The 26114-nt window shown below is 42.8% G+C and overlaps 1 protein-coding gene across 1 annotated transcript; it reads right to left on the reverse strand.

Moving 5' to 3' along the window:
* Positions 1–1736: 1736 nt before the first annotated feature.
* DUSP29 (dual specificity phosphatase 29) lies at positions 1737–26114 on the reverse strand. The gene is made up of 4 exons (XM_054832069.1): positions 26088–26114; positions 17295–17496; positions 7747–7967; positions 1737–3024 (listed from the first exon to the last, which is right to left on the reverse strand). The coding sequence occupies exons 2-4, from the start codon at positions 17477–17479 to the stop codon at positions 2777–2779; spliced, it is 654 nt and encodes a 217-aa protein (XP_054688044.1). The 5' UTR covers positions 17480–17496; positions 26088–26114; the 3' UTR covers positions 1737–2776.

Consider the following 26114-nt stretch of genomic DNA (forward strand, 5'->3'; position numbering starts at 1 on the left):
GAATCCTGTCTTTTGGAAATTGTTGATACATTCTTCTGTCGCTATGTCAGTGTTGCCATGTGCCAATTTCCTAATCTGCTATGCAGGACAAAATGGGAACTACTTAAGTGTTCTAGTATTTTGCTTTCTATCAGTAGTTGGGAGGCTGCTGTTTGAAAGCTCTGTCAGTCTCCACGAAAAGCAGCTGGGCCTCAGGAAATTAAAATTTTTCCTGCGTATTTGCACAAGTCTCGGACTGCAAAAGAAATACTCATCTCCAGGCCCCAGAAAACGTTGTTTGAATAGAATTCTGTACGTAAATCAGGTACAAATCCTTCTCCAGTTACAGCAGTATCAAGCTATCATGCAGGATACAAGAAAGAAAATAACCTGTAACCTGATGGAGGGAAATCCTGGTAGATATTTGTTGTATTTTAGTATATCATTTGGTACAGAATTCCTGTCTGTAAGGCTAATGCTAAGAAACACACTTCTGCCATAGAGGTGAGAAAGTTCAGCTTTCTCCATCAGAGTGCGTGAAAGAGCGGGGCCGTGCGTGAAAGGCAGGCTTGTCTGACACAAGGCTGGGAGAGCTGTTGCATGTCTGGATTGTGAATTAAATTGCAGTAGACAGCAAGGTGCTCTGAAAAGGTGCATTTGGAGGTCTATGGAAGTAGATAGAGTTGAGGGACCTCGTCCAAGAATTTTTTGACTCTTTAAAGCCACATTGTCACTGGTCATTTATTTTTGAGGTGTGAAATTACTTCCTTTGAGTTCCCTTTTTATTTCTGGGGTTTTTTCTGTTGTTTTTTTGGTTTTATTTTTTTAGGGGATACTGAATTTGGTAATTACCAGAGTTTGTGTATTTCTATCATTAATATTGTTTACATTTTGATGTCTATTTTGTGTTTTTTAACTAATTTAATTGTGTTTATTGTGTTCTGCTGAGAATTTGAAGATAAGGTATTTTATTATACAGATAAATACAAATTGTAAATCAAAAGCATTGCATTATGCGTGTCTGCAGCCTTAGCTACAGTTACTGTTTGGAGAAGAAGATTTATGAGGTTTTGCACCCCAAAAGGAAGTGAAGGAATAGGAAAGCCTTCACACTAGAGATGCTAAGCCTGTAAAGAGCTGTTAACATCTACAAAAATGATTTAAAGTTGTGCTCAACTCTTTGATTTGCAGCATATACTTGCAGTTCTGAGTGGCATGTTTCTGCCCTGTGTTCTTGGTTTTTTTAAAGTACCAAGACTTCTGCAGTCCATAGTGCACCAAAGTGACAAAGTCTTTGTCACCTGGTGAAGACCAAGAGAATTCTGCTGTGCTGTCGGTGGCTAGGTCGCTCATCTCGGGCACTGAGGCAGTAAATAGCTCTTACCTGATACACTGAATTAGGCAAAATTCCAGCAGGGAGGGTGATGACTTGACCTTTTTGCAGATGCAAAAGTGGTGAACATGGCTTAATTGTGATCCTCCTCTACAGTATATTTTAAGAATATCAAATACTGCTGAGGTGGCAAAACTCTCATTTGTGTCAAAACACAGTTACTGATGACTTGTATCAAATAGAGCAAATTTAAGTTTAGGCAGAAAAGTAGATCCAGTGTCCCCATTTGTGTATTTGGACTAACTTCTGTCAACAAACACAATTACTAGCAACTGTATTGTAGCACAATGATGTATTAAGGTGATTAAAGCTGAGACAGGAGGAAACATTTGGTAGTGGTAAATATAAACAGTGGTGTCTGGAAGCACAGCAGCAGCTTTCTCCTGGTTAGTCAGGTCACTGGGAGATATTTTTTAAAGGCTTCACCTGTGTGTCTTTCCTTTTTAATCAAAAATAAATTCTCATTAGAACTAGTTGATTATTTAGGGGTTATTAGGGCTGCACAAGTTCAATGTTGAACTTCCTCTTAGCAATGTAAAGGACGTCCTATTTTTCTTGTTTATTGTTCTAGCTGTTAGTTTTTTCCAAGTGCAGGAAAACAACTAGTAACATAATTTTCTCAGGTGTTTGTAGTTTTGTGAACTAGTAAATTGACTTGGATACTGTCTGTATAGGACCTTTTAAAGTTCAAGCAGTTGAAGCATTTAGGAGAAATAAGTTAAAACTGAAACTGCCAAAATGTCATGTGTATGTACCTCTTTGAACCGTCGTCCGTTCTGTCTGCTTATGCATCTGACCTTTGCGGGGGTCTTGCTTTGTTTCTAGCTTGTATGGTCTGCTGCAAAGTCCATTGTGAAGACTGGGTAGTTGATCCTCGTCTGGAGGCTCTCTAAACACTGTGCTGCCCTAGATTATTACTGTGAAAGAAGAAATGGAGATGCCAGAAAACGGCACAAAAAGACAAACTGCTGCAAAATCCTTCAGGACTCTGGGACTAAACTTATCAATTAATCTGTGCTGTTACCATCTTGATATTTTTCCTGCAAATTTTCTCCAGGAATGCCTAGCTCCACTCTTAAATGCCACATGCTTTGGTTGGGATCAGGATTTTGGGGGTAATCGGCTAGAAGAGGGTTTTCTGCTTTTGTGCTGTAAAAGCTTGTTTTACAGAGGGTAGAATTTATTTGTTGATGCCACAAAGAATTCTGCTAAGGCTGGAACATTGTAAGAAGATGGGTTTTAAATTTGGCTTCCCTTCTTTCTCATCTTGACAGCATTTGAAATGACTTTGTTTTTCCTTCCAAATAACAAATGAACCTTGTGACTGTGTAATTAACTACACCTTCCCCTCCCCTCCTTTTATGGAGTTTCTTTTCCAGTAGCACAACCCTGCCAGGAACAGTACTAGGTCGTGGTGCTGTTCTCATCGTCATCACGTGGTAGGCTGTTTTTGGTGTTCCTCCTCTGCAGTGCCAACGCTATGTCCAGTTCTCTCAGCTGCTTCAAGAAGCCCCGGTTTGGCAGGATGCATCGGTGTCTTGATACTTGCTCAATGGCATCCACTACTGTCATGTTCTTGTAAATCATCAGGTAAGCCAAGACCAGTGTGGCTGACCGGCTGCGACCCATAGCACAGTGAACCAGAACCTTGTCTGCAGAAACAAAGAGAAATGATGCAGAGATGACACTGGGTAATTTCTGGTTTTCACAGTGAAGGTTTCTGTAGTGCCCCTGCTCTGTATGACAACCCTTACCAGCATTTTGTAAGGCCCATCTTTTTACAGATGGGGAAACCAAGGCTGTAAATCATACTGTAGTAACTGAACACTATCTACATGGGAGAGTGCCCATTTAATCCTAAACCAGGTATAGTTGAATGTATTTGTGAACAAAGCTTGCAGAGAAGGCCTGGGGGCTGCAGCAAGCCCTGCAGCCTAATCTTGCATGCCTCACAAGCAGTGTGTCTGTAATTCTGTGTTTGGATATAATGTCTGATGCACAAGGGTGTGGGAGGGTTTGGTACGCTGTTGAACCATCCATGAGGATAAATGGCATGCACGGAGGTGCCTTTGTCAGTTCTACTAGCTAGACAGAAAAGCTAACTGAATTTTGGGGTTTTTTGTTCTGATAGTAATGTCTTTCAGGATCTAGATTGCATCACCTTATGCCCAAATACTTAATTTGTAAAATACAGCTAACAAGGCGTTTTTAAGGGTTAGCAATATTTTTGAGGGCAGAGGATAAGGAGAGCCATAAAGTTAATAGGCATGTAACCAGGGGGATAGAAAGAAACCACCTCTTAAACTGTAGAAAAACTTCTTTAGAAACCTCTGGCTAGTCACCCTTGTCCTGTCACGTTAAGGACGTTTCCCCACCAGCACCCCCTCTCTGTTTTATATGATTATCTCCTCGCAGTAGTGGCTTATCTCGTATATTGTAAATGAAGAGTCTCTACTAATAGTTTTCATTCCTGAATAAATGTGCCTCAGGATTGAGCTTTGTGACATTACTTGGTTTAACTTTGGACTTTCAGAGGCAGAAAGTCCTTGGCTTCAGGTACTGGCGAGGATGTAAGCCAAAGTGGAACCTTCCCCGTTTGCTGTGTCTGGGGGAGGTGGAGGAAGAGAACAGTAAATGGGTTCAGGTCTGATTGACAGGTTTTGAAACACTTCAAAAGATTTCCAAAAATGATTCAAAGCCCTTGAGGGGGTCTCACAAAGGGTTGAACTGCTGAAGGAAGTAGATTTGGAGCACTCTCTTTAACACCCTGCTAAGCTAAATTGCCACAGGAGAAAAAAAAGAAGCCTATCAGGGCCAATAATAGTTTATCTCTGTCAGCTATGCCTAGTGAGAAGTGTTGGGTGCAAAGCCATGACTCCTGCCGATTAACTCCTTTGCTTCCAGGCACGAGAGGATGTCTTGGCAAAAGTAGCATTGCTGTGTAATGGATGCATCGAGAACTGCCAACACTAGAGGATTAATGGTTACAGTCTGCATCCTAATCCCAGCAGATAGTCTTAGAGGCATCTTGGCAAAATTCCAGTCTCTCTGATAACTAAAAGTGCCTCTTCCTCTCCTGGAAAATGATAATCCCTTCTATTATTACTGCAAATATTTGAAACGGATGAAAACTCTCATTTGTTCAGCCCTTCATGCTTCTCTTTAGAGCTTCCCACCTTGTAAATGGGATGCTGTTGAGGTGATAAAAGACGTGATAGGACAAGGAAGGCTTTGCTTTGTGTGGGTTGCAAGTGCAGGGGATCTAGGAGAAAATGTTCAGGTTTATATTGTGTTAACAAAGGCAAAAAAATGGCTGTACAATTTTCTGAAATGCCTCCTGGTTGTAGGAGAGTCTCCTTTCCTGTATGTGAATATTCAAGGTCCGACTCCTGTTACAGCAGAACACAGGGCCACGTCCCTTCTGTACTATTTGGTAGTCTCCTCAGTTCTGACGCAAGGAAAATCTGAGCCCTCTTTCCCCAAGAGGAAAGTCTTTGACCACTTATATCCTTCAGGGTGTGGCTGAATATAAAGTATTAGTTCACAGAGCCAGAGGTCTGCTGAGTGATGACAGGTCCCTGAACTATTTTGGTCACTTGACTTGGGCTTGTGTTTCTTGAAAAATCTGTCTAGATGCAGCATTCCCTTTCCAGAGTCAGATGGAGTGATGAATGTTGAGGTGTCTTTGGTCAAATGCCTTGGGTCTTTGTCTCATGTTTCTTCTCACGTTGCTTTTATCATCTCAGTCTTTAGTGTATTTTTTCCCATGACCTCTTCGCATGAAAATAAAATGCTATTCCCCTCTACTTTACATTCTGAGGAACTAAGACACCAAGGGAATATGTACTAAATCTGTAGCATAGAAAGGAACTTAAAAACTTCTTAATGCCTTCCTTTCAGGTTAATCAGGCCCCACTGGTATAAATTTTGAGCTGTCCTGCTGTCTGAATTGCAGTTTTTGGGAAATCTTTATACACAGCCGAATGATAGCATGCATAACTCTGAACAGTTTGAGTTTGCCTCTGAAACTTACTCGTAACTAAGCTACTTTCACTGTTCCTAAGTCCATCTGCCCATCCTTAAAGTCTGCAAATAGTGGTCTGATCAGGGACTTTCTTCACCATCACAAAGCTTTTGAAGGTTAAGTCAGAATTACTGCATTAGGACTGTGTTTTGACAGCATCCAAATTGCCAAGCTTCCTGGCCTGTTGCAGACATAGAGAGGCTTCTTCATTTGCACAACAAGTTGTTTCAACAACGTTGACTATTGAGCAGCTTCCCAGCAAACAGCATTGTATGAAGACATCTATCTAATCAATGAATTTGATCACTTGGCTGGCTGAAGGTCACACCCCAAACAGTGTGATACAGCTGAAGCCAATTCAGTAATACATACATTCTGGTCACAAAAGTAAAAACTTTTTTTTCCCACCTTTTCCCTCTCTTTGCATTTGCTCGATTCTAACACAAAGTAGAAAATGAGTGTAATGCTGTTACTGATCAGTATTTAGCACCATATACTGAAGTTCCATGTAGTTACCACTGGTTACTTACTATAAAATCCTTAATGTTTAGGAATCTGGATGCTTTGGTCAGGAAGATGCATGCAATAGTCCTTTCATTAGTTTTCCCTCATGAGAAAATTAAGAGCTTGCTCTTTTTCTTCATGAGTATTACAGTAACTTATTGATCTCCATCAGAGAAGATCCTAGCTATCTTGTGTAAAAACCACGTGAATGTGGCAGGCAGTGCACAGCTACAGAAATGATTACAGTTGGTGATATCTACTTAGATGGGATTTTTTTTTTGTTTTGCAGAAGTTTGTCCAGTTGCTCTTTGATTTGGTCTTATGTTTCAGTGCGGGGCTGGTGCTTGGTACTGTCTCAGAACTTCCTGGACTTTGATGTGGTTTTGAAACAAAAAGGTTAATACTCCCCCTGTCCCATCCTTCCCTGCCCAAATATTTATTGTGATGCAAATTTTTTTTTTCTAGCCTTTGCTGCTTCCCTTGTGCTTATTTCTTTATCTCGGCACAGCAGACAAAGGTGTTACAGGGACAGGAGGTGATGGGAAGTGAAGAAGTCTGCATTTCTTATTTCAGCTACTCCAGTCTGATCCTGACCTCTGGCCTCCAGCCATGGCTAGTCACAGGTGCTGATAGTTATCCACTCCTTCCCAAAGGCAGTGCTTCACACATACTTTTTTTGAAATGCAGGGTACCTTTCTTCACAAGCAAGTAAGCTTCTGAGGCAGTTACTCCTGCTATTAGGACTTTCCTTTTTTAATTTATTTTTTTTTTAAACTGAACTGCTTTCAAGACTTTCTCGTGAACGAGGGAAGGGACTGTTGCTGTAGACTGTACTTGCTGAAAGTGTAAAATTGTAAAGACCTGGCTGGGTATTGGGGGCAAGCTGGGTAAGAGCTGGCTACAGCTGAACTAAACAGCCAAGAACAGAAGCTGACACAAGGTTAGAAACTTGATATGTGACCCTCTGATATTAAGGTCTCTGTAGGTCAGCAGGAAAGCCTTAAGTTTCTAAGCTGGTTTCTGGGAAAATATCCTGTAGAGATTTAAAAAAAAAAATATAAAAACACGTGGGGAGTAGGAGTAGGAGTAATACTGAAAGCCAGTGTGAGGCCTAGACTGTAGCACTTCACATCAGTGCAAAGCTTTCTGATAGAACACTGCTGGAGGTCAGCAAATAATGAATTGTAGTAATCAAGCTGAGAAATTACAAAGGCTTTAACGAAATGTTTCTAGATCTCTGCTCTCAGAGTTGTTTCAGTCCCCTGCTGCTTGGAAGATGGCGGAGAGAGATATCTGTTATAGCTTGGGGTAGATCTGATGGCCAGGTAGGAAGATGGTTTTTATATTTACAGAGTGTATCTAATGCTGCAGAGCAAGAAGCTGTGGAGTGACAGCTTGGAATCTCTGCAGAGCACTCGTGTTCCATTCCCACCGCAATGCAATCAATATTCATTAAACCTGTCTTAATAGGGACTAATTTAAGGAAAAGACAGCTAATTCATGGAACCTATGCGATGTCAAGTTGTCTCTGATGTGTTTACAGAGGAGTCAAAACAACAACAAAAACCCTCTGTCATACAGGACACCTTAATGCAAGCTGTGATGTGAACTTCCATCACAGTGCTTGGTAAGGGGCTCTTGGGCTGGTAGGAGCTCTGCAGTGAGAAAAGTCCTAGTTACATCACTGCCTTCCCTCAGATGACTTCCCTGCTACTAATTTTATGTTCTCTGTTAAACTGTATTGGACTTGATTCATTCCCACAAAGGTGAATGCTGTGCAACTGTGCTTATAATCAGATGGAGTAAATACTGTACTGTTTTTAACCCTTTTCAGCACCCTCCTTACTTCTTTCATCCTGAAGTGCATTATCAATGAATTTAGAAGCTGAATAAAAGAACTGGCTGAGCTTGAAAGTGGGGAGATCATCTGCTTCCACTCCGTGGTACTCCACAGTCATGTCGTGATAATATTCTGGTCCTGTGTCCACATTCCGCTGACCATGGGCTGCATTGAGGATGTGGGTGAAGCCTGCCTTCTCAAGGCTGTAGCGATCTAACGCAGTTTTCCTGTTAAAACAAGAGCTGTCATGTAAGTGAAAAAGTTTCTTACCCAGCAAGCCATAAAAAAAAAAAACAAACCTGATTTGGTATGTTCTAAACGTTAATGAAACTGATAATGCTTCAAAAAATGCATCATGTACCATTGTCAAGCTGTTAAGATACTGTCATTCAGAGTGAATGATCCTTCTGGAGTTCATAACTATCTCTCCCAGGTCCTTAGAGCACCTTAAAAATGAATTTATTTTCCTGGCACCTTTGAAATGTAGGCAATACCAGCTTCTATCCATCTTGTACAAGAAGAAACATGAGATACAGAAAGAACGAATTATTTAAAGTCATGAAAGCAAATCAGTGACAGAACTTGAAATAGGACCTATGAATCCTGTTTTCCCCTTCTGTCCCATTACTAGACACTAATGAAAGAGTCAGTGATATGTGAGTAGCAAGATAGTAAGATCATGTGGTATTCAAAAAGCAGCTCTTCATCACTAAAAGAAATTACTGAGTTTTTTCTCCATTTCTATTAAAAAAAAAAAGTAAATTAAAAATCACCCTTCTGTCATCATAACTCCCTATCAGGTTTCCTTTTACTCTCACGTTTGGTTAGACAAAAAGAACTAGGTACGGACATTGGATATTAGCCTTCAGTGAAAGCTTAAAGTCATGTATTTAGCCCAATATTCTAATTTATTCTTGCCCTCTCTTTCCTTGGACAAGGGAAGCCAGATAGGAGAGGAAATCGTAGATTTTTTGTGTGCCTAGTACCTACTCTAAATGCTTTCTAGCAGCCTGAAATTCCTCAAAAAGTGCAGAGTTTGTGGACAGGCGTGTAAAAACTTTTTTGTTCCATTACAAAAAGCTTTTAATTTTGGAAAGTTTTCTTTTGGAAAAGCTGTCAGGTTTTTACCAAAATATTACATAGACTTTATTCTGTTAATATATTTTCACATAACTACTGCTGCCATAATGAATTAGCGCATGACATGAAACAGCTTTTTCCAACCAAAAGTACCTCTCTCCATGAATGTTTCCTGAACATTTCAGTGTGCAAATGCAGCTGCTGCCTGTGGCGGGCTACCTGTTGTGTTTCATAATTCTCGTGGTGACAGCTCAGAATAGCTTGAAGTTGACTCCACCTTCCCAGCCTCTGTCAAAGTCAAAATCCCCCTTTGAGCAGTGGAGAACCTAGTGATTTAGAGCATTTAACGTGAATGTGGCTACTGAAGGTCTTACCTATGTTTGCTCTTATTTAAATTAAGCTTATGGTAATTGGCTGTTCGGAGTAGATTTTTCTCCCTGCAGAAATTCCTTTCTGGACAGGAACGATAATGTCTTGACTCTACTGGCATTTTTGCCATGAAATAATATCGTAAGTCCCCTATGTGACAATTTAAATAAAAACTCCAGTTAGTGTGCTGATGCCTGCCTAAGCCCAGTAGACTCTGGAGGACAGAGGAGCAGCAGCATCTTGCTTCTAATGCTGTGACTTCCCACCTTCACCTCAGGTTAAATAATGCTCGCTCCTTCCCTTCGCATTGTCGTTGCTGTGATTGACCTGGAAAGATATTTATTTTTCTCCCTCCTTTCAGGAGACTCATGCCGTAGGATTCTCTTCAGGTGGATATGCTCTATACAATTTGCCGGCACAGGCACTTCAGTTCTGGACTGTAAGGATGGACAGTACTTCAAAAACAGATTAAATGTCCTGGCCGAAGAGTAAAGGGGCAGTGAATAACTGCTTCTCTTGATGTTTTGATGTGCTTGAGGTGAACTGCAAGATTCTAGTTTCAAATTAAGTCTTATTTTGTTTTACCTCCCTAATACTGGGATAGAGAAAATATGATTTCCATTCACCAGACTTGGCCTAAAGCATGTATCCAGCAAACAATGAAAGACTGACGGTTTCAGGTCAGAGATCTGTGCTCAACTAGAAACCCTGCAAGGGGAGTCCTATGTGCTGAATAGCAAGTAGGACTGCAGTGTAGTTAGGGTTGATGGACTGTAGATACTACCAAACTTTCGTTTCTGCAAGCACCGCTTAGGCTAATATATAGGATTTGAATTAAATAATGAAGTTGTTCTGAGCAAAGACAATGTCAAACAATAGGTCGCATGACAATCATTAACATTTGACAGTTACATTCATCTGAAATCCAATTTTCCTGTTTCCTCGATTAGGTTCTCAGGAGATTGCCTTTTGACACAGTGGGTGCATCTAATGCATTTGTTTGGCAGTCGCACTTACAATCTTGTTACATGTCTTAAGATCTCATTTTTAAGTGTTCGGTGGCCCTGGTGGCTTAATAGGTATTCAGAAAGAAGGGATACTGTCTTTCGCTAACTGCATAAGCAGGCTCCTGAGAACTTCCCCTTCCACCTCCCAGTTTTGCCTGTAGCTGCATACCGGGAATTTGTGGCCCAGGATGGAATTCATCCTCCTCCTTTTTATTTAATCAATTAAAGGCAAGGCAGCTAGGTGTCCGTTTTGCATCACAATTTGCACTGGCGCCTGGCCCTTGGCCTGTTAGAGTTTGGGAATATGCACATTGTGCATATTCATAGCAGGTGATCCTGCTTCAGCAGGAGGGTTGGGCTAGATGGTCTCCAGAGGTCCCTTCCAACCCCTACCACTCTGGGATTCTGTTACTCCCTCTGTTTCCCATGCCTTGGGCTAGAGATGGAATGAGTAGCAGCAATGGAGCAACCTTGAATGCTGTTACAAAAAGCCTATTGTAAATGCTTAGATGTAACTAAATCATCTTCTGTGAAATCTCTTATTTTTAAAGTAAATCATAAGTGTACCAAGGAAATACTTCGAGGGTTATCTACTCCACTGGCTTTGGCACTGAAGAATTTACACTGTTTTCCTCAATGCTTGGGATAGGCTGATTTTAATTGATAATTATATTTTCATAAAAGATATCTCTACTGTTCTTTCAAAAATTTTCCTTTTCCCACCCACCCCCCCACCCCCCCTTGTAAACCTTTCCCCAAAAGCCAGGCAAACAGCCCAGCTGGACGACCACTTGTCATACTGCCTCGGGTTTGTCTGCTTTTTCACTCCCATCCGCTGTCTCTCTACCTCGCCCATGGATCATAAGTCCTATTGGGCAGGGGTGGCCTGTGCTGAGGCTCTGACACTGCCCTAATACAGACAGTTAAACTTGAGGTCATGCTGTGTCTGCAGCACGTTGTTTGCCAGTTAACAGAGAGCAAGAAACAGGCTGTGAAGCCCTCATAGGGGGACCCGTGTAAATGGAAATGTTACTGTGCCGCTTGGACCGGCTTTAGCCATCAGTGAACTCGGGCTTTGTGTAAAGGACTGGCTTGCTTTCCAACCTCACCTGACTCTATAGCGTGGATGCCGTTGTGCAAGCATCCCTCACTATCTGTTTAATCAGAGCCTAATTTGTGTTTGTGCGTGTGTTTCATCATGCATGATACTCCTGGTTACATCCCAAGGAGAGGGGAATGTTTTTGGTCTTCCTTGCAGTTTTTACCACGCCTGAAGTATCAGTATTTTAGATGGAGTAAATCAAGCAGAAATATCTGCAAATATCTGATTGGTTGAGGTGACTAATAGCATAGGATCATTCAGGGGTATATGAATCATATGCCTTATTGGAGGATTTATAGCTCTATTTCTAATTCACTTTCAGCTAGAAATGGCACAGATTTTTTTTTTTCCCTTGCAATTGGCTCACTACCAGAGTTTAACAGTCAGGCTAGCAATATTCCTCTTTTTTCTCCCTCTTTGGGTGCTGCCGTTTCCTAATAAGTTGCAAATAATATTTCTATTTTTGTGATTATGGTTGAATTTTAAGTGGCCATGTAAAGAAGAGTTTGCTACAAATGCCAGTGTAGGTGAAGCCAGAAGCATTTGACTACTCTTGCGATTGTTTTCATTTTGTGTATCTCCACCATCTGTGCTATTAGCACTTGATTTCTTTTTACATGGTGCAACTGTGGCCTCCAGTGTCTGCCTTGAATGTGTTCCTGTGCAGAGAAGGTGAAGTGTGGCACTGGGAGATAACAGTGAAAATTTCAGTGTAATTCCATTTAGTAAGAGATGAACTGGGCAGATTGGTCCCATGTAAAAACTCATCAGCTCTTCAATTCAGAGCACATAAACATATGCTGAAAGTTAAGCATACCCAGAAGTCTTCCTCTCTGTAGCAAAGCACGTTAAGCAAAAGCTCAGTGCTTTGCTGAATCAGACCCTGCATTTACTGTAGGACAGTTGGACTCATAAACATGTTTTTAAAGTTCTTAGCCAAGGGGGAGTACTTTGATATGGGAATGCCATGTAAATGGCAAAAATTGGAGATAAAATCTCTTTCACATAGGGATATATTGATAATAACAGACTATCACCAAGAGGGAGAACTGACCCGAATAAAAATGTCATCCATTTTCAGATGATTCCCAAAAGACTATTTACATCCCTTGGGTTGTACAAGGGCAAGTAAAGGGCTTGTCCAAAACTTTAACTCTGCCTGCTGTCAGTTTTAAAGCTAAGATTCATAGCATTAAAAGCAAATGCTGCAGCAAACTGTGCCGCCTTCTGGAAACAACAACGTAAGTAGTTATAATGTGAAAGAAAATCCTTTCAAGTTGCTGTCTCCAGTGTACCAAATCCCTTCTCTCTTTTTTCAAAAATACTGTCATACAAGCTTTAGTCCCAGCTGCTTTCATCAGGCAGATGCCCAAACCAATGGAGTTGCAAGAGAGGGGAAGACAACGTGCAAGCACTGCAGCCTGCACCTCCACATCAAGTATTAAGTATGTTAAAAGCAGCTAACAAAGGGAAGAGACGGTGGCTCATGATGAAAGCCCAGGTGCATCTAAAGGAAGGGAAGTAATTCTCTGAAGCCTCATGAGGATGTGGGCAGAGCAGCTCCCACCACAGGTAAATCAGCACCTTGTAGCTGGTACTGGTCAACCAGACGAGTGGTATGCTTGTGAGCTCTAAGTAGAGCCAAGTCTCTTAAGCTTCGTGTGAAGGTTGAGCAATGCAAACGTGTTTCGGTATAGACTACTAAAGCCAAAGATTGCTGTGACCCAGATTGACAAAACACAAGGAAATCTGAGGCAACACGTTACTAGAAGAGGAATCGTCTCTTTCAAACTTTTGCATTTTCTTAAACGGTGAAGGAAAGCTCGATGCAGGATGATAATTTACCAGATGGTCAGTGTCAGAAAGAAGCTTCCTGAATATAGGCAATACTGACACTTTCTTAAGGAAATCTGGCAGTTCTCCCTCCTGAGGAGAGATGTTGAGAATTTCCAATAATACTGACCCAATTTCCTTTGGTAACTCCAGCACTGAGGCAATCTAGAGATAGCGTAGCATTGTATCCCCTTTTCCGTCTGAGGTGTTGCTCCATTTCTGTAGATACCTCCTGTTCAGTGTGAATTAGAAGAATTTTTAGTTACCACTGAAAATACTGAACAGGATCTTCGTAATATGTGGTAGCAAAAGTTCTGGTAGTCCGCTTTCCTCTAGCCCAAAAAGGTGGATGTTGGTTTTGTAAGTGATACAACATAGATAGAGGAAATACCTCTCTGCTTTCTGTACAGCAAAGGCATCAAACCCATGTGCTGTAGTCAGTCAGTTCCTGGTCTTGACTTCACTCACCAAGTGTTAGAAATACAGACCTATATAGGTCTGACCTATAGACAGAGATGATGTTGTGTGAGGAATAGTTACTTGTCTTGGAAATGGTTGCTGCTTGAAGAGGTTTGTGGTCCAGTGTTACAGATCTGATTTTTCTGGATTGTTAAACTGCTGTTACAGTCGGCGGATTCTCATACTAACAGAGTTGAAACTGTGTCCTCAAGAGTGTTGTTACAATCTAAATCTGCATACACTCCTATTTTTGTATGATTAATACTGGTGTAGATCCTAGGAGTTCATAATGCTAAACAGTGGGAGGTAACTATTTGCTACCCTGAGTGAGTCCCATCTGTTTTCTTCTAGATCAGTATAAATTGTCTTTCTACTTAATCACTTGGAAAAAGCCATACTGTATTGTTTTTTCTGGAGAAAGGGAAGAGGAGAGAATGAGTTTTAGTTAAGCATATATGTCAAGTTTAGTTATATATTTTAATTATCATATATCCCAGTCTGTAGGTTTGAGCTACTCGTGTGTCTTGGTGAACCTTACCTGCGTTAATTCTCACGACTGTAAGCCTTGGGGCTCAGCTGGAAGAAGCACAGACCATAGCTTTCTTGAAATGCAAGCTCAGCTCAGCTGCATATCCAGAAAGTTATTTTTCATATTTAACCTGTAAGGAATTAGACTCCAGAAGACTCCTTTTCCTCTGGGAGTCATTTGAGAACACAGAAAGACCTGAAATTGTGATCAGGCTTTAAATCCTAATGAGAGCTAGAGGATAGTTAAGAGGAAAACAAAATCTGGGGAGGCCTTTGCCTTCAGCTAAAATATTATTTGAAATTCAGAAATGCGGAACCACGAACATCATCTCAGGTAATAAGGCGATCACTGAAGAGCTGCATGAAGAAACTACAATCTGCAAAACTGGCAGAGATTTTCCACGTGCCTGCGGTGAACCAAGCAGGCTTGGGATTAGCCAGTGAAACTGCCCGTGTAAGTAACCTGGTGCCCAGTGTGAGAAAGGAGCAAGACAAAGCTGCTCTCTGTCCCTTTAGAAGGCTTCTGGATGTGAGAATGATACATGTAAGCACTGATCCTGGTAGCAGATGAATCAAAATCTTGGCAAGGCATGTTTTATTCCTATCACTGGGCTGTCTCCTACAAGTTCCAGTGTCTGGTCTTTAAAAGTCCTTGGAACTTGCTGGAGGAAAATTTCAATTGGAGCTGAACACAGCATGTTATATTTTGAGGCTTTGATTATTCTGGGCCTGACAGGCTCATGGAGATTTCATTGCCTCTGGGCAACATCTGCAGCGAAGCCTTGTAACAAAAGGATTGAGTGGCCTCACAGGGCTCCTTGATAGCCTGTATTGCATTAGAAGGAAGATGTGGTTACGTAGTCAGGGTAATTAATTAGCATTTCCATAAGCAGTCACAAGTCCTGTTAACCTTGTAAATGCAGGAGGCAGGAATGAAGCACAGATGTGAAGGCTCTGAAGATAAACTCTGCATGTGTGTGTTCACTTGATTTTGTTGATGAGCTCCACTAAATTCTTTCAAGATCAACCTTAATTTAGCATGGCTGAGGATGCAAATACACCCAACATCTGTTCATGTCTCCATGGCAGCTCTTTGGCGACCAGTGCTACAGTAAGATCTTAAAATAAAACAATACAAAACCCCCTGCCACACTGAAGGGGGAAGCTGTTGGTCAGAAGTAAGATGTGGAGCTGGCCTAGGAAAGATGTACGTGTCCCTGGACTTTGCCTGCTTCAAACCAAATTTTAGCTGTGGTAATGAAAGCTGCATCTTGCCTGTGGACCAGTTCTCATCTCAGATTTTCTGCTACTGGATGTCAAGTTTGTCCTTATCTGGCTGACAACAGTCACTGTCATGCAGGGACCCCCATTTTCTGGGGAAGTTTTATTTCTGTTCACCCCCTATCTGCTCCCCGCTTATTTATCCTTCTCAGTTGGTTTTCTCATTCCTTTGTCCCGGTCACAGGGGGGGACTTGGTTCCCCTTGAAGCACCATTGCTTTTCCTCCTGACTTAAGACCCGTCCCCTGCAGAAATAAGAAACTGCCCAGTGTACGTGGGTGCAGCTCTGCCTCTCAAGAAACTTGTTTTTCGGTTCCTCTGGTTAGTTTGTACAGAGTGCGGGTGCGAACTGTAGTCAGAGCTGCGCATTTATTAAATACCAAGTGTAGCAAGCCGCTGCTACAGGAATGGTCCATTACATGAAGGAGTCAGTGTCTGGTGTCCTGGGCTGGGAGACTGACTGTCCAAAGACCCGTTGTCTCGTTAGATCCCTTCGCTCAGAGGGCAGAGCTGTAGCTTCATCAAAGAGTTAAGAGGGAAATTATTCTACTGGCTTCATTCAGGATAATTCTGCTGGTGATTTTGAAGAAGGAATTAGGAAATAAATGCCAGGAGAGGCTGTTCTTTACCCTGAATCTTGAGTTAGAAGTATCTAACAAGACGGGCAGGGTAGGATGGGGAGAGAACAACTCAACCCCGCTTTCCTTTGCTCCTGAGTCATTTGGCCAGGCTCTTCCCATGCCTTAAAATTTTTTTTTTTTTTTTTTTTTTTGTTTTCCCCTCTGTCTCTAAAGTAGGAGCCCTGGCTTGGTTAAAGCCCAGAACTTTTGTGTGTCTTTCTGTTGCCTCTGGCGCCACATCAGTAATTGGTCGATGATATTAGGAGTCTTGTAATGTTCAAAGCTGTATATCTTTCCTCTTTTATAAGCTGGCAACAGATGAATTTTAGGACCTTTTAAAAAAATTATTGAGAACTTTGGAGCCAGTGGGGCTCCTGCTTGTGCCTTACAGTGATGATGTAAAATAAATGTCATGTTAGTGAAGGGTGTAGAGGAAAATGGGAAGGGGACCAATAATGCCTAAGGGGTAAGAAAAGCTTTCTTGCTCTGCTCAGGGTTTGGGTTGGGAGATTTTCTGATGGCATGTCTCCCCGCTGCAGCAGTCATCCCTGCCTGTCAGAATAGGCTGTTTCCAGCTTAGTCCTGTGCTCAGCAGAGCTAAGTCTGGTTTGTGGGTTTGGGTTTTTTCCAAATCACACTTGGTCTGATCAGTGAGACACATCTCTGCAGCTTTGCCTTCCACAGGGTTCTGTTTGTTTTAATCTCTTGAGCAATTTGGAAATGCGGAGTACTCCATGTACACAAGCACAGGCTTGGAAATGCAGAAATACCACTGCGGGTTGAGCTGTCTCTTCAGTCACTTTTCAAGAATTACATTTTAGGCTTAAACCAACCTAAGCTGTGGTCTAGCCATGGGGGCTGTGCCCTTCTGTTCGTGTAACCATGGCAGGACTTTCAGAGACACATGACGAATTGCTCCTTGAGACAGTTAAAAATGGATGGTGACTAGCTCGAACCTCTGCAGCCTGCACTGGTGCCACGACTGCTCCTGGTACTCGGCCTTTGACAGCAGACCCCGCTGCACAGCAACCAACACTGTGTGCCCGTATGTGTAAGGGCCGTGCCAGGTCTGATTGCTCTGTCGAACTCTGGCATCTGTCAGTAGCTCATCAGATCACATCATCGCCGCTAAATACTAACGAATGGGTAGGAGGAAGAAAGAAGTACCTTGCTGTGGTGAGCTGTACTTAGTACAGCTTAGTCATCGCCTATGTAGAAGAGACGTACTATGTACACTTACTCATCTGCTATGTAGAGAGGTATCATGTACACTTACTCATCTCCTATGTAGAGGTTGGGCCAAACTTCGTTGACATGAGTGTACTTCGGGCATCCTTTCCAGAAGAGTCGCTCCAATTCAAATGCACCTGGGGTACAGTAATCCTCATCAGGATCCACTTTGATAGCTGTGTACGCATTTTTCTTCGCAGCATTCAAACTTGCTGATGACATCTTGTCCATGGAGGACGTGCCAGCGTCTGGAATGCAACCAAAACGGAACGTTGACCTGAGGAAGCACAAAGCAAGTTCTGCTCTGGCTGTGGGACGCTGGGAGCAGCACTGGCCAGGTGCAATCGGGCTGGCCCTGCTCTGGGATGGGTGTACCTGCTCTGGGATGGGTGTACCTGCTCTGTGGCACACAGACTCACACTCGGATTTCTGCCTCCCCTGAACTAGGCAAGGAATGCTTTGTCGGACAAGCATACCAGCAATGGGAACAAAAGCCAAAGGTCTGTGAGCACTGAAGTTCGGTCTCCACTGGGAATTTGTTTCCTGGAAAATCCACTGGAAAATCCACAAAGGATTTGGTAGGTCTAGCAGCCTGATCCAAGGGATCTAGAGCAGCTAGGGGAACTGAGTGGGGGAAACTGTTTCTTTATCATTGTGAATCTCCTAAAAGCTTTTATTTTATGTGATTTTAGCAGCTCAGGGAGTTTGAATGTGTCCATTCAGGTGAATGCTGGGTGTACCTGTTCTACTCTTTCAACATCCTAATGGAGCCCTGCATGCTGAACTTCACAGGCTTTTTGGAGGAATGAGTTTGCTTTTTTGTGGCACCACTGACTGACAAAATATTTTTTTAGCCAGGATGGGCTCAAGGACTTCCTGCTTTTCAGGTTCACTTTTTTTAACCTAGTGAGTAGGAAGGAGCACTGATGAACAGATTATCCTGTAGCTAAAATCAGAATATCATTAATGTTGCCAAACCCAGCACCCTTTGCCTGGCCATGCTGTCAGGGCTGTGTTGCTCAGAACTGACAACCTTGATGTTCGAGCTACCTGCTAGTGTTGAACCCTTTGGTGTCAGCTTTATACATCTCTTGAGGCCACAGATTCTCTCCTGCTTCTGTGATTTCCTCAGCTGCTGTCCTGATTGAGGCTTTCCCCTGTATTTTCCCTCAGCTGTGGAGTCGGCAGTTACAGCCCAGTTAGGTGGTCTCCCTCCTCCCCCGCTTGCCAAGTCTGGGCTTTACGCAGGAGCTGAGCACTCTGGGCACTGACCCGCGAGCGGCAGGACCTCGGAGGGCAACCGGGCGTTTTCACAAAGCTGGTCAGTGAAGTTAAAGGCCAGAGACTAACTTGAGAGTTGACACGTCCCCTATCCATGCCATAGGCCATAACTATAGGTTTGCAAGAATATTCTTGTCTCTTAATCAGGTGAGGTTTTTGCATCCATGTTTAAGTCTCCTAATCCCCTGCAGCTGAAGTATTTTAGGTAAAAGCCCAGTGAAATAACTGTGATACAGACACCGTGCCAGCTGCTGCAGGTGCAGCTCAAGTGTGGCACTGCACTGGCCAGTGGTATCCCCACACATACAGTGTTGGGTGCGTTTAGGTCAAGGGGTTTTCAGATCATTTTTTATTTTGATTTTTTGACTACTTGAAGAAAACTTTGCGGGGGAAAGCTAAGGTACAGTACAATCATGTATTCTCAGTAAAGACGAAGAAACAAGGGAGTGATTGACAAGTGATAAAGGTGTACATGAGAGTTTTTCAGTCCAAATTAACAATGCTGGAAATTCTGCACACTACCAGACAAATACTGAGGTCGCAGATCCAGGCACAATGTCGGAGAAGGATTATTGTGAGGGACATAGGTGTTGCAATGTCTCCTTTTGTTTTTCTTCTATGAATTTGCACATTTCTGAAGGCAAAGCATGTTTTGTTCTGCAAGTGGTCAGCAGGAAGATAAACTGCTCATGCAGCTGATCCTCAAGCTACAGCAAACCTCTAGGAACTAGAATTTGGGGCTGGCCACACACCTGACCTCCTATTTACCCTGTCGCCAGTTGTCACTTAACCATCTTCCCCTCTTGTCCTCTGAAACAAGTTTCCCTTTTTTCCATGTTGCCAGCCTTCTGCTGCAGACTTTGTCTGCTGCAGACTTTGTCTGCTGCATCTCTCTGTTGGGTCTGTCTTGTTTCTCCTGCCGGACTCCCTGATGTCTCAGGGCAGCGGTTGCTCCTGTCTCTCATCCCCTTGAAGGGAGAAGTTGAACCTTGCAGTTCCACAGGAGACTTGTAACAACAAGAAGTGGAGTTGAGCTTGATCTTATGAAGTATGCGAGTACAGCCAGCCAAAAATCCACCTTTCTTGCAGGCAACAAATTCTGTAGTGGCTCCCACAATTTTTTTTTTTGTGTTGGCCGCTGGTGAGGTTTGTGTCCTTTTAATTATAAAAATCTGGCTAGTGGCTTCATGCAGCTGTTGTAGAGCTCTCCTGCAAGCAGGATGGCCATTTTTCACTGACATCCCGTGTACCCATGGGGTTTGTTTCCTCACTTTGGGCTCTTTTGTGCCTGTCATGTTCTGTTTCTCTGCAAAACTTGAAAAAGCCAAATGATTCCTGTTTTCCTACTCCAAAGCTAGGCAAGATTGTGGAGCCAGTTTTTGTTTGGCACATGTACACCTTTGTTCAAAAATTGGCTTGCTTTCACTGGCAAGGGGATCTATCTTTCAGCCAAGCTTCCTAAAACATGATGATGATGTTTAGCTAAGTGGTCCTCTGTTGAGATTTGTATAGGCCTCTGAGAATTCCAGCTTCTAGCAAATTTACCTTGGGCTCGGTCTTACGTGCCTCTGAGTAGCACCAAGTCCCATCTCTGTGCCCCCAGGAGCCCCTTTTTCCTTCCCCTACCAGAATTATGCTAATTCTACATGCAGACTCAACAGCGTAGATAATGTTAGACTGTCAGAGATACAAATCTAATACAGTCTGACTTTGGGAGTGAATAGGCTGTTATCTAGCACTTGATAAGAACTGTTATTTGTCTAGCAAGGAATTATCTTAACTGAGAGCCTGTTGCCTTGATGCTGAAGGACTGGCTGTGCTTTTATTCACGGCTCCATAAAATGGGAGGGGAGGAAACAAAGGAAAGAAGAGAAAGCAATGTAATCAGTAATCACGCGGCGCATTGATTTGTTACACCAATAGTCCTGCTCCTAGGCTGCAGACCTCGAAACAGGGCAATTACATCTGCAAATGATCCTTTGTGGTACTGTAACACCGTCTCAGTTTGAAGCTCGGTTAGCACTCTGAAAGTTAGACCTCTGCTGAGAAATACTCGTTTCTGTCTGTCCTGGGAAGCCATATGCTCCCTGAACTTTCAAGTAAGCTCTGTTCTTTTATGCCTTGCCAATGTTATCTGCTGCAGGGATTTTTAAATTGAATTAGAGCATAGGAAAGCATCAGCTGAAATTCCTCTAATAAATTATGTATTTCAGATTTGACTCTAGACTAAGTAAGAAGTAACAGAGTTTAACTAGGAGGAGGGGAAGGGGGGGGGAAAGGGGCTGGTTTGCTACTTGAGCTCTGGAATTAATTGCCATGAAGTGTTTGGTTGGGGAGAGGACAGAAAGGCTTGTGTCTTTCCAGGAACCAAAGATGTCCGACCTCATCTCTTATTGACTGTTCTGCGTACACCAAATGGAGCTGAGGGAAGGCTGTTCCCTAGGCCTGCCCTCTTCGATTGAAAAGTGAAAAGTGGATTGGAATTTTTTTTTTAAATTGTTGTTCTTAATGCTGTTGTGGCTATAAGGATGATTGTTTGTCTATATAAGGATGGCTGTCTAGCACAAGCCCAGTCAGGGAAAGCTCAGATTTCTTTTGCAGATCTCTGGGGAGGGGAGACCGTCCCTTGCAGGGTGCTGTCCCAGTGGAGTTGGATGGCAGGGTTACCCCAGCACAGGCTCATGGGAGCAGTCTCCCACCCCTTGTGGTGCTTCTTTTGGGCTAAAATGCTTTGCCTTACAGGCTGGGTAGTGCAGGCTGAATGATGTACCAGGGCAGCTCTCCCGTACCAGCTTCGCAGTCGCTTCACGGCACCACACCACGCTGGGGACATGCAACCTTGGATGTGAAAGCTCTCTGGAGCAGGGATGGTCCTCGTGCCCTGTGCACCGGCGACTGCACCCTGCTTGCTCCTGGAAGTGCTGCTCCAGCTCAGGACAGCCTTTCTTGTTTCACGGGGGAGGGGTGAAGAGGAGAGTCAGCTAGCGGGAACTGCCGCTCTCCCAGAGAGGTTCTGCTCGGCAGGAAGCTTTGACCCCAGCTTTGGGGGGTGGTGAGGAATGGAGCCCTGCATCTGGGACAGGAGTTCCCTTCCAGCGGGGCAGGGCAACCTGTGGCTCATCCCACTCTTCCCCCACGCCCAACCACGGCTCCTCTCTGGTTCTCACCAGGCTGTGCGAGCTGCTGAGACCTGGCGTTGCCCCGCTGCGCCCACCCTGCGCTGGCTGGTCAGCAGCCGAGGGCCGGGTCCGCCTCATGGGACCGGGGTAGGATGCTCAAGCCCGTGAGGTTTTGTCTGCCAAGCCCGGCATCCTGCGGGTTCTGCTTCTCGATCCAGCCTGCGCATGTAACGCTGAACCGCCGGTGCTCACCAATTATGCTGTCATGGACTTAAGTGTATTATCGGAACGAGGATGATAAAAATTCAGTCATCTGCATTTTTATACCCTAATCTTTCTCTTCATAAATAAGACCAAAGTGCATGTTATCTAATGAATTTTATTTATTAATCACTTGGATGGCTGGAATATTTCTCCCCCTTGGGTTATATGTATATAAATGAAAATATTGTTAGTGATTTCACAAAATGGTAATTCAGAATAATGGAGAGTTAATCCTCTTTTCATTAGTGAGCCACTTCAGGACATACACTGTAGCAAATTACACTGCATTTTAAGTCATTCTCAAGTGCTGTGCACTAGAAAAAAAACATTAAACTATTTTTGCATTGATAGAAGTAATTGTGTGGCTAATTTGGATAAGCAGCATGCATTAGGCGCAGCAAAGGAATCTCTTCTTTATGTTCACTATCCGCTCTACAGCTGCCAAATGGAATTTCTGAGAGCTCTGTAACTTTTTTATTTTATTTTTTAACAAAACAGGGAGGGAGGAAGGAAAGTGCAAGGGGAAAAAAGGAAAATCTGCCAGTCTATCTGCTGTTTAATTCAGAGAGTGAACACAGTCTAGTGGCTGGAGCAGTGATATGGCAGTGAATTATTTCCTTTCTGCACCTTGTTCTGAGTCCCTTGATCTACTCAAACTAACCCAACTTTTCCAGGAAAGCCCTGGGAAGTCACAGAACATAGTGGCCCATTTTCAAATGTGTTCAGCTGGAGGCATGGGCCTCCCCCACCCCAAAATTTGTAGAGGCTTAATTTAATGCTTTTGGAAACATCAGCCATGAGCTCTACAGCTTGGTAATCCCACAGATGGGGGGACAGGACTGAGGTTCATATCTAGAGGTGAATGTCAGAGCTTCAGTGGTGATGTGTACGTTTCTAATGTTGGTTTTCCAGATGTGGTGGAAGTTTGAGGACTCTGAGGCTGAAAGCTATAAGTCATTATCTACATAACAAAATACTATGTTTCTTAATATTTTTGGCTCAACATGCTGTGCAAGCCTTAGCGCTGTGTATAAAGATGCCAAACAATTTGGCAAGATTTATGCCTGGGAGTTAAGATCCAAGTCAGCTGTAGAGATTTAAAAGAAAGAAAAGAAAGAAGAAGGAAAAAAGCAGGCATGCACAGAAAAGGATTGCATTTGCCTTTGTCCTTTGCAAGGACCTATGTACCCTCTCCCCTTTCCTGCACCCCTCCCTGACCCAGGGGGGTTCCTCCATCACCGCTGTTGTCCCAAGCGTACGTACCAGAGTACCGGAGCCCACTGCCACGCGTACGCTGCCAATTTGCAGCTGTGTTTGTGTGCCTGAGGCTACGGATCCCCAATAAGGTCAGAGCCCAATGGTGTCGATACAAACATGCAGCGAGAGAGGCTAAACAAATCAAAGGTGGGAAGAAAAATGGAGACAGAAGACAATTTTCCTCGCTCTTTCCTTCAGAAGGAACAACTGTAATCCTGTTAGCTCTTCTGTCCTGCCTGACATAGGGCACAGGGCCTGTTGCCTTAATGCCTGCTTCAGTCCATATTTATATAGCAGAATAGTTTAAATTCTTTACCACCCATGTTTCCTGCTTTTGGGAGTTTTCCCAGCCCATATGACATCAATCACCTGTGCTAGTGGGGCTTTTGATGCTGGTTTTATTAAATTTAATTTGGTGTGCACAGGTGTACCAGCCTCGGTTTTGTACTCGGAGAGTTGTCTAAAAGCTGCTTCTCCCTGAAAATACCAAGCAATCGACAATTCTTCCGCTTTAGCTGGGAATTGAAGGTTTTCAGCATCCAGCAAACACCTAAATATATAACCTAGTTGTAAGTGTGGAGGCAGATTTTAATCTTATTCCTGTTTTGATGCTTTCAGATTTTGCTTCCTACCTCTTTCCTCATGACAGCTCTGAAAAAGGAGTGGAACTGTGATATCTTCAGGGTTTTTTTTCAAGATGCCAAGGGAGGGAAAGAAAATAACCAAAGCAGACTATCTAGCTGTCAGCTCTGGGTCTTTCATGAGAAGTCTACAGAAGTAATGACATTTCCAGTAGACCTTATGCTCATACCAGTGCAGTAGGAGATAAATATGGTGCCCTTGAAATTAGCCAGCGGTTTGACCCTCAAGTCTGGGGACTGAATTTATCTACTGCCATGAACACTAAATTTGAAAGAACAACAATAAAGTTAATTATGATTAAAAATAATTTTTGTGCATGAAGTGCTTGTTACTGAGAAATGATTCCCATTTTCTTTTCCGGTGTTGTATGGAGAGCCAACTTATTTGAATGTTTTTATTGATCAGGTAGAATTCAACACCAGTGAAATCAGAGGACATCTATCTTCCAGAAGGTCCAAACCTGAGACCTTCTTGGGTTCCAGACAACTGAAAAAATAATGCTTTTGTTTTTATTTACTTATTTCTTTCAGTTTAATAACTACCTTAGATAAGACCTTTGTGGAGAAACAGTGTCTGTAACAAGTGTGTACAAGAGATGGAAGTACCTGAGCGAAGGTAAGGATGGAGCATACCAATTCTCTTACACTTGCAAAAACAATGTGCAAAAGGCTTGAATGCAGTTTACTAGCCTGTGTCCAGGTAAGCACTCTCTCAGTGCTGAAGGCAGACAAAAACCAGCTTTAATGACTGAGGGTCTCCAGAAATAGTGAGAGGGGATCTATTAAGCAAGTTCCTGAATTCTTAAGAAATGTTTTGTTCTTCCATTTCCAGCCAGCATGCCAGGTACATACCTCCCTTCAGGGTGAAAAAGTACTTACTCTTTTTGAGTATGACTAAGCAGAGTGTTGCTTTATAAACTGGAAAGTTCTCCTTGCAGAAGCCAACGCACATGCTGTCTGGAGCACAGTGTTTGCACTTGGGAGCAGGGTAAACAGCGCTTCGGTTTCTAAGCTTTTCATGACGCGAAATACGTGAACTGAGAGTTGGTTAGCTGCAGTAAGAAAAGCTTGCTTTCTTGGATGATTTAACTAAACAAATCTAAAAGTGCTGCGCCCTGATATGCCATCCCCATGACGTTTTGCTCGGACTCCAAACGCTGGCAAGACCAGGAGGAGCTGGACGCTTTCCTGTGTAACCTGGCACTCGCTGTGCCCCGCGGTGCTGCAGTAAGTACAGTGCTGCAGAGGTGCCTTGGGTGGCTTTTTTCCCCCCTAATGCTAGACCAAAAAATGCATTTTCTACAAATACTTCTTGGGAGGGAGGAGTAAGTCCTTTGAAAAATCTTTCTCTGAGAGCACCCTAAAAGAATTAAGCCAAGTGGTGCGTGTACATCCAAAACTGGAAATCCCTGAGGTACCTATAGTATACGTGAGTAAAGAATAACACATCCCTGTGTTCCTTATTCCTGTCCCAGTCTTCACCAAAACCTCTCATTTACTTTGGTTCCTTTATTTTCCCCCTGCATGCTTAAAGTGTTCAGGGACTGTAAAATAGTTCATCCAATGCATTCGTCTTTAAACAGTTTAAAGCCAGAAGAATCATAGCCTCTGTGCAATTATTTCTCAGACCCTCCTGCTGTGAATATTCAAAACTAACCAGCTATTTCAATGAATTTCTAAGCCACTGATGACTTTTTAAAAACTTATTTTTGCCCTCATTCTTTATTGTTGACTGAACTGGTTAATTTGAAACAGATTAAGCTGAGATTTCATTAAATATTATGAGTACCCAAAGAAACTTAAAACACGGCGTCATCTGAGAGAATTGTAATTCAATTGGAAAAGTTAGATTTGACTGGAGGGTGGAGCAATTATCGAAGAGTAAGCAAAATATTCTGGGATGAATGTCACAAAAGCTTGAAAAATTGCATTTTTATTCCTAACTTTTAAAATGTAAATTGAAATTATCTCTAAGATAAATACAGTTTTGGCACTTCATCTCCTATTTTATAAAGTCATTTCTGTAACATGACCAAATTGTGGCCTTTTTTTTTTTTAAAATTATAAATTATACTTTCAAACCCTCTTTGACTCTGCAATAATTTTAAGCTCTTTTTTTTTTTTCCTTTTTTTCTCTGCAACAAGTTTATAAAGTTATCAATTACCTCAGAAAGTCAGCCAGCTTTCAGCTGTCTCCTTGGTTTACTAAGCTGGGTTATAAAAGGAAGCAAAGGAGCACAAGAAATACAGCAGAAAATGTATATTGCTTAGCCTTACCTGTAAGCTTAGGTGGGTGCTCTGCGT

Source organism: Grus americana, chromosome 7, assembly GCF_028858705.1.
Source record: "Grus americana isolate bGruAme1 chromosome 7, bGruAme1.mat, whole genome shotgun sequence".
NCBI lineage: Eukaryota > Metazoa > Chordata > Aves > Gruiformes > Gruidae > Grus > Grus americana.